The 9,502-nt window shown below is 41.2% G+C and overlaps 1 protein-coding gene across 1 annotated transcript in view; it reads left to right on the top strand.

Moving 5' to 3' along the window:
- The window catches only part of LOC124857760 (phospholipid phosphatase-related protein type 5-like), a 107,775-nt gene extending 100,241 nt beyond the window's left edge, over positions 1–7,534 (top strand). The window contains exon 6 of the mRNA XM_047349188.1: positions 7,017–7,534. Within this exon, the coding sequence (XP_047205144.1) occupies positions 7,017–7,046 (30 nt within the window). The 3' untranslated portion in view covers positions 7,047–7,534. The remainder of the gene's footprint in view (positions 1–7,016) is intronic.
- Positions 7,535–9,502: the final 1,968 nt, after the last annotated feature.

The raw sequence follows: 9,502 nt of genomic DNA on the forward strand, positions 1-9,502 counted from the left end.
TCATGCTTCCATCTGCTGAAAAGCTTTATGGAGATGAAGATTTCATTTTTCAGCACGACCTGGCATCTGCTCACAGTGCCAAAACCACTGGTAAATGGTTTACTGACCATGGTATCACTGTGCTCAATTGGCCTGCCAACTCTCCTGACCTGAACCCCATAGAGAATCTGTGGGATATTGTGAAGAGAATGTTGAGAGACTCAAGACCCAACACTCTGGATGAGCTAAAGGCCGCTATCGAAGCATCCTGGGCCTCCATAAGACCTCAGCAGTGCCACAGGCTGATTGCCTCCATGCCACGCCGCATTGAAGCAGTCATTTCTGCAAAAGGATTCCCTACCAAGTATTGAGTGCATAACTGTACATGATTATTTGAAGGTTGACGTTTTTTGTATTAAAAACACTTTTCTTTTATTGGTCGGGTAAAATATGCTAATTTTGTGAGATAGGAATTTTGGGTTTTCATGAGCTGTATGCCAAACTCATCTGTATTAAGACAATAAAAGACCTGAAATATTTCAGTTAGTGTGCAATGAATCTAAAATATACGAATGTTAAATTTTCATCATGACATTATGGAAAATAATGAACTTTATCACAATATGCTAATTTTTTGAGAAGGACCTGTAGGTTCTTTCAGCATCAGAAGACCAGGAAAGATCCAGGCCCTGCCTATGTCGCCCCCTTGTGGCTGAGAGAGTGTGCTGACCAACTGGCCTACATCTTCATTCAGATATTCAACCAATTTCTGGAGCTGCTCTCAAGTGTTCTACCATTGAAAACAAAACGTTGGATTTGTTTTATCCAAATGTCAAGGACTCCTCTAGGCAAATCAGATCACAATCTTAGTTTTCTCTGCTCGAAATATAATCCCTTTGTTCAGAGGCAACCTGTAATAAAGAGAACTGTGAGAAGATGGTCACAGGAAGGACTGGAAACCATATACACACACTGAAAAGGGGACACACCAGTTGAAAAGCAAGGTAAAGTATTAGGTGCATATTCTACCCATACCATATGCTTGCTCCAGATAGGGGATGAAATCCGGATGAGAGGCTGACGGCACCCAAGGCTTTCCAGAAACGGAACACAAATTGGGGACCTTTGTTTGAAACATTATCCTTAGAAAAACCATGGAGACGAAACACATGCATCAACATCACATCTGCCGTTTCTTTGGCTGAAGGTAGCTTAGGCAAGGGTACAAAATGTGTCATCTTAGAAAATCCTTCAACCACCATCAGAGTAGTGGTGTTTATCTCTGAGGGGGAAGACCCATGACAAAGTCCAAAGAGATGATAGCCCACCGTCGGGAGGGAACTAATGGCTGCAGGAGCCCAGGGCTGGGTACATGAGGAGACTTATTATGAGCACAGACAGGACATGCCAGAACATACTCTCTTACATTCCTTTCCAGAGCAGGCCACCAGAAACGCCGTCGGACCACAAAGACTGTGTGGATGATGCCAGGATGGTTGGTGATGTGGGATGTGTGGGCCCAGGGAATGACCTGTGACCTCATAGCTTCAGGAACAAAGAGGCGATTAGAGGGGCAAGCCTCAGGACCCTGATCATCTCCAAGCACTTCTTTTAGTCTCTCCTCAATCTCCCAGGTCACTGCTGCAACAAAACAAGAAACAGAGGACATAACCTCTCAACTTCCATCTTACTTAAACAGACGAGACAGACCATCAGGTTTAAGATTCTTTGAGCCTGGTCTAAATGAAACTGTAAAGTTGAAACGGTTAAAGAAAAGGGCCCACCTGGCTTGTCGGGGGTTGAGTCTTTTTGACGTCTTGATATACTCAAGATTTTTTGATCAGTCCAGATGGGGTGTTCTGCACCCTCCAGTCAGTGTCTCCACTCTTCCATTGCCACCTTCATGGCCATGGCCTTTACCACTGGGAAAGAACAGCACCAACACCCAAATTAGAAGTATCCACCTCTAAAACAAACTGACGGTGAGGATCTGGTAGGGTGAGGACAGGTCTTTAAGTCTTTGAAAAGATTATTGAGCTGCTGTGGACCACTCAAACCTTACTTTGTTAGATGTTAAGGAATGCAAAGGAGCTGCAATGGAGCTAAAGTTGCGAATTAACTTTCTGCAAAAATTGGCAAAGCCAAAGATTCTTTGTAGCTGCTTACGGCTAGAAGGTCACAGCACTAACTTTACCTGGATCCATCTGGATTTCTCCCTCAGAAATGATAAAACCCAGGAAGGAGACTGTGGGCACAATCACACTTTTTCGCCTTAACATAGAGTTTCGCATCAAGGAGTTGTTGGAGCATATGCCTGACCTGCATAATATGAGTCTGTTCGTCAGGGGAGAAAATCAGAATATCATCCAGATAGACAGACGCAGACATTTAGCAGGTCTTGAGGGACATCTTTTACTAGGGCCTGAAAAACAGCTGGTGTGGTTCGGTCAATCCAAAAGGCATTACTAAATACTCATAATGTCCACTAGGAGTATTAAAAGCAGTCTTCCACTTATCTCCCACTCGTATTCTCACTAGGTGGTAGGCATTGCGCAGTCCAATTTAGGGGAAAGTTTTGCATGGAACAGTTCAAAAACTGTAGAAATAGGAAGAAAGGGGTACCTGTTCTTAACTGTGATGTCATTAAGGCCACGGTACACTTCGCAAGGGTGAAGTGTATTGTCCTTCTCCACAAAGAAGAAACCAGCACCAGCAGGAGATAAGTATGAAAGAATGATGCCAGCCTTAAGAGAGGAACCCACATAATTCTTCACTGACTCAATCTTTGGGCCTGACAGAGAATATAATCTCCTCTTGGGAGGTGAAGTGCCAAGCAGAAGATCAATGGTGCAATCTGAAGGGCGATGTGGGGGCAAAGCGGGGGCCTTAGACTTGTTAAAGACCTCACAGAGATCGAGGTAACATTCAGGTACTCTGGAAAGGTCAGGGTAATCCACTTGGTCTTCGACAGTTTCCTTGGAGGAAATAGTTGGAGCTGGCGGCAATCCTCATGCCATGAGAGAATCTGTCCAGAGGCCCAATCCATCTGGGGGTTGTGATTGACCAACCAAGAAAACCCCAGGACTACTGTCTGTAGAGATGAACTGAAGAGTTGAAAACAAATTTCACTTTGGGCATTTTTAAAGCTAAAATATGTCAGTGGATCTTCTTAAAACATAGTTCAGCAAGATGCTGCATATCTTCTATAGGTCTGTTGTGTGTGATTTCTTCTGCCATCATCTGTTGGGGTAGGTATCAGTATCAGAGCTAAGGACTTACAAAAGCAAGAAGCTAATAAAGAAAGCTTGCTCTGTTCTGGTGATTCCTCTAGAACCTCTAGAGATCATTGTGCAAAAAAGAATTCTTCATAAAATGTAAGACATCATGGAGAGTCCTGAGCATCCTTTTCATCAGACTGTTGTACAACAACAGAGTGTCCTCAATCAAAGGCTACTGTAGATCTGCTGTAAGAGGAGATCCTTCCTGCCCACAGCCATCAGCATCTGCAAAGGCTCTTTAATGAAACCTGCATAATATGAGCTACAATAAAATTTTATTTCCCTTTGGGATTAATAAAGTATTTTTTTATAGAATTAAATTGAATTATTTTGTGCAAATAACAGCAAGAACTTAAACAACATATTGGGTTTGTGGGGAACACTGATAGGTATAAAGTCTCAGAGATGCTGGAAGGCAGGACCTGTGATAACTCTCCATGATGCACCTGTTGACAGTAGTCTGTCACTGAAGGATCCCACATTTCTGTATTAACATTTTTTTTCATTGGTCTGCTGTATTTTTCAAATCTTAAATGTGATGTTTTCATTAGATGTAACAAAAAGACAAACTATATTAACAAAAAGAAATAAAACATCAGTCTGTGAGTGAATAATCTTTTAGATGTGTTTTCTCTTCTGTGTGTTTTTATGTGTACGCATGAGGGTGGGAATGTATGATTGTGACTGTGTGTGCCTGTTTTTGTGTCAGGTTGGGTCTTGGGCTGCCCCCCTCCTGGATGGGTTTGGGCCCCCCATCAAATGTGGGGCATATTTCCTTCCCACCACGCTACCTGCCGGTGGTTGGTGTCTCTGCCTGCTGGTGTACCTTCTTTTGGTTCTCTGTGTTTCGGGGCTGGGTGCTTTGGTGTGTGCCGGCTCCCTCCCTGTGGTTGCTTGCCAGGGCCCGGGCCCCTTGGCTCTGTCGGGCCTCTGCTTGAGGAGTGATGTGTCTTGGGTCTCTGGGTCCATGGCTGGATCTGCTCCGGCCTAGATGGCTGTGGCGGTGGTTCTCCTGGGGTTCCTGTGCTCTGAGGTGCCTTTGGATGTCTGTCGCTCGGATCTCCTCAGTGTCTTTCTCGGGTCTGTGGCTCCTCACACTCGTTACTGCATATTTTTATGGAGAAACCTTGTATACACAAGCGTGCCTCACACTCAAACCCACAGGTGTTTAGATTCAGGTGTTAACAGATATACAAATGTTCTATATTGAGCCACAGTTACCACTAAATACATCTTGCATTCATTAGTACCGTGCACCTTTTGGTAACAATGCTGTTATTATAAATGTTTCTGCAGGTGTAGAAGTATGAAGGGTCAAAGTAAAAAAAGTAACTTGAAATGAACTGAAGGTGTGAAATACTGAACATGGCAAAATTGAGCCCCGTAAAAACCAAGGTGATTAATTTCGCCACTGTGAAAATTAGAATCGGTGAATTTGGAGGTCATTAAAATGAATTAAAATGAATGTTATAAATATTAAGGTTATCAAGTTTATGGGTCTTAGCATATATATACAATATATATATATGTATATATATATATATTGTATATATATGCTAAGACCCATTATTGAATGGGTCTTAGCATATATATACAATATATATATATGTATATATATATATACAAATATTTAGTTCTAACCAACAGAAACATTTCACATCAAAGAGATCCAATTTATTGGTACCAATGGGGCCACACCTCTACCACTTCCAAAGCAGAGACAAAATTCCCTCTGAAGTCCTCGATATTTCATGCATCTTTACTTATGGTTCACAGCCAAAAACAATATCTTAAAACTTTTCTTAAACTTTGTCATGTATGTGTGTTGTTTTCAGATTGATTAAAGTGTTGCTGTGCAATGAAGTTGCTTCTTCAAGGAAAATTCTGGAGTTTGGAACCTAGTGTGTTTAACAGGCAAATAAAAGTGTATTAATTTGTATTTTCTATGATAGCTTTCTAAATAAAAATTCTACCAGATTTGTAATTATTTGAAGTTTTTTCCTTCATTCCTTAATGTTGATTGCCATAGCATCATTATTTCTCCCACTGTGTTCCATACAGGTCCTTCTCAAAATATTAGCATATTGTGATAAAGTTCATTATTTTCCATAATGTCATGATGAAAATTTAACATTCATATATTTTAGATTCATTGCACACTAACTGAAATATTTCAGGTCTTTTATTGTCTTAATACGGATGATTTTGGCATACAGCTCATGAAAACCCAAAATTCCTATCTCACAAAATTAGCATATCATTAAAAGGGTCTCTAAACGAGCTATGAACCTAATCATCTGAATCAACGAGTTAACTCTAAACACCTGCAAAAGATTCCTGAGGCCTTTAAAACTCCCAGCCTGGTTCATCACTCAAAACCCCAATCATGGGTAAGACTGCCGACCTGACTGCTGTCCAGAAGGCCACTATTGACACCCTCAAGCAAGAGGGTAAGACACAGAAAGAAATTTCTGAACGAATAGGCTGTTCCCAGAGTGCTGTATCAAGGCACCTCAGTGGGAAGTCTGTGGGAAGGAAAAAGTGTGGCAGAAAACGCTGCACAACGAGAAGAGGTGACCGGACCCTGAGGAAGATTGGGGAGAAGGGCCGATTCCAGACCTTGGGGGACCTTCGGAAGCAGTGGACTGAGTCTGGAGTAGAAACATCCAGAGCCACCGTGCACAGGCGTGTGCAGGAAATGGGCTACAGGTGCCGCATTCCCCAGGTCAAGCCACTTTTGAACCAGAAACAGCGGCAGAAGCGCCTGACCTGGGCTACAGAGAAGCAGCACTGGACTGTTGCTCAGTGGTCCAAAGTACTTTTTTCGGATGAAAGCAAATTCTGCATGTCATTCAGAAATCAAGGTGCCAGAGTCTGGAGGAAGACTGGGGAGAAGGAAATGCCAAAATGCCAGAAGTCCAGTGTCAAGTACCCACAGTCAGTGATGGTCTGGGGTGCCGTGTCAGCTGCTGGTGTTGGTCCACTGTGTTTTATCAAGGGCAGGGTCAATGCAGCTAGCTATCAGGAGATTTTGGAGCACTTCATGCTTCCATCTGCTGAAAAGCTTTATGGAGATGAAGATTTCATTTTTCAGCACGACCTGGCACCTGCTCACAGTGCCAAAACCACTGGTAAATGGTTTACTGACCATGGTATCACTGTGCTCAATTGGCCTGCCAACTCTCCTGACCTGAACCCCATAGAGAATCTGTGGGATATTGTGAAGAGAACGTTGAGAGACTCAAGACCCAACACTCTGGATGAGCTAAAGGCCGCTATCGAAGCATCCTGGGCCTCCATAAGACCTCAGCAGTGCCACAGGCTGATTGCCTCCATGCCACGCCGCATTGAAGCAGTCATTTCTGCAAAAGGATTCCCGACCAAGTATTGAGTGCATAACTGTACATTATTATTTGAAGGTTGATGTTTTTTGTATTAAAAACACTTTTCTTTTATTGGTCGGATGAAATATGCTAATTTTGTGAGATAGGAATTTTGGGTTTTCATGAGCTGTATGCCAAAATCATCCGTATTAAAACAATAAAAGACCTGAAATATTTCAGTTAGTGTGCAATGAATCTAAAATATACGAATGTTAAATTTTCATCATGACATTATGGAAAATAATGAACTTTATCAGAGACATCAGAGACATCAGACTGAAAACTCAGAATTTTCCTTCAAACCTGTTTGATTTAAAGTGAAATTCTTTCTTTTAAATGCTAATTTTGTCTTTTTGCTCTTTCTCCCCACTTATAGAATCACATCGCCTTCGCTGAGGTCACATGACGTGGAATCAGCTGTATGGCAGACCCATTGGACGTCCACGCTCTTCACCGTCCAGTCTTATTAACCGGAGTGCACCACTAAAACCATGTTGTGTGTGTTTGTCCAGTATGCTGTTGTTCTATGTTGTCTGTCGGGCTCCTTTTGTCATCTGCAGTTCACTGTACTCAAAGAGGTAAAAAATGTTGAGTCAATAACTCAGTGAGACAGACTGCTTCTGCTATCCTCATCTATGCACCTATTCCAAATTCTTGTCCGACTCTTTCCTTCCAAATAGGGAATTCTAGTGATAGTAAAGGCTTTAACAACTAGAAGAAGAAGCAAAGAACATGTTAGCCTATGAGTGAAACAGTTTGGTTGCAATACAGTCTTGGTATAGAAAAGTACACCCCATCAAGATTGATATATTTCATATATATATATTACATATACTTCGGAAATGTGTGTTCGGTTGATTATAATTCTTGGTAATAAATCTGCTGGAAATCCCATTTAATTTGTTTTAAAATTAGCCACATTTGTAAGAAAAATGCATTTGTGGGATGAACAGCAGAGTTGGGTATGTAGGTTGCACCCATAAAAAATGTCCCATATTCTCTCTTTTCAGATCTTTGTTTCTGCCTTTCAATTTCGCAATTTATTCATTCTCAGAAGTGCAGGGTAGAATCACACAAACCTCAATACCTTGGCTCCTCCTCCTTATGCTGGCCACCAGCTTGGTCACACACTGCTGTGTGATGGCATCCTGTTCTTCAACCAGCATTTGGCTGTTAGCCAATAGGGTTGTTTTGATCACTCCGTCATGAACAATATTCCCAAGATGATCCCCATAGGTGATCAGTTCAGGTTTGGACTACATCCAGGCCATTTCATCCTTTCCCCTGCCAAATTCGGGGGGTCATCTCTGATAAACCCTGCTTCGTGGTTGGTAGAATTGTCAAGGAGATGCTGTCCCACACATCACGAAATATTTAATATCATCTTAGATAGAGCTGAGCAACACCATGGATATGTATATCATGCTTTCTGACCATTTTAGCAATTGTAACCATATAAATATATATATATATATATTTATATATATATATATATATATATATATATATATACATATATATAGTAAAGAGAATTGGCCCAAGTACTGAACCCTGTGGTACTCCACAATTAACCCTGGAGTTTAAAGATGATTTATCATTTACATGAACAAACTGGAATTTGTCAGACAGATAAGATTTAAACCAGCCTAGCGCTGTTCCCCTGATCCCTACAGCATATTCCAGCCTTTCTAAGAGAATATTATGGTCAACTGGATCAAATGCAGCACTGAGATCTAACAGAACCAGAACAGACACAAGTCCATTATCTGAGGCCATAAGAATATTATTAGTGACTTTCAGCAGAGCTGTTTCAGTGCTATGATGAGCTCTGAAACCTGACTGAAACTCTTCAAACAGATCATTGCTGTATAAATGTTCACACATTTGATTAGCAACTATTTTCTCAAGACTTTCATAAAAACGGAAGATTGGATATAGGTCTGTAATTTATTAAGTTGTCTTGATCAATTGAAGATTTTTTAAGTAAAGGCTTAATTACAGCTACCTTAAAAACCTGTGGTTCTGATCCATTTACTAAGGATAGATTAATCCACCTAGAATGGGGCTGGTAATCAAAGGGAACACTTCTTTAAATAATTTGTTTCATCTTATCACTGTGGAGTTTTTCAACACCTCTGCCTTACAAAGGAGAGGTCTGCTGTATGTACGGGCATTTCTCGTTATTTGTTTTCTGTCAAAATCGTCCTTAAATGTGTTTTCTTGTAAGAAACGGGCCAAAAATACCCAAGCTGTCCCAGTGAACACTGTGTGAATTGGGTCAGATTTCATGATCGAAGATCTGCAGCGATCATTTGTAGTAGAGCTGACAAAGTGTATTTCATTAGGAAGCGGATGAAAATTATGAACAATGTAACCTGTGGGAACCTACGGAATCTCTGCATTACATGAATTCAGCGCTAAGAATGATGACAGACAAAGGATGAGCCCAATCCTACCAGTTAACTCCATCATGCCTGTTCCATCTCTGTTAATCCTGCTAACACCAGTGGGAATAACAACAGTGATGTAACTGAAAGAGAGAAGTTGTTATAGTAAGCTGAGTTTAAAGTTACATAGGATTCAGTTGATCACAAAGTAGCTATGTCCATTCTGTGTGCTACATTGGATTCATACGTATTCTGACAAAGCACTGACTCTATTGGCATGTCACATATGTCATTGGTGTGCTACTAACAAAACGTATTAGCAGAATGATTTAGGAGTGGAAACATGCACAGAAACCTATCCAATTGAAAAATCCAGCAAGAACATAGTTTGGTTCAACTTGACCGTGCAGGGCAGCATCTATCCATCCTTAGAGATCATCACAGTCAAACTGAGTGCCAAGCATTTAAGGTTTGG

The sequence above is a fragment of the Girardinichthys multiradiatus genome, chromosome 21, assembly GCF_021462225.1.
Source record: "Girardinichthys multiradiatus isolate DD_20200921_A chromosome 21, DD_fGirMul_XY1, whole genome shotgun sequence".
Taxonomy (NCBI): Eukaryota; Metazoa; Chordata; class Actinopteri; order Cyprinodontiformes; family Goodeidae; genus Girardinichthys; species Girardinichthys multiradiatus.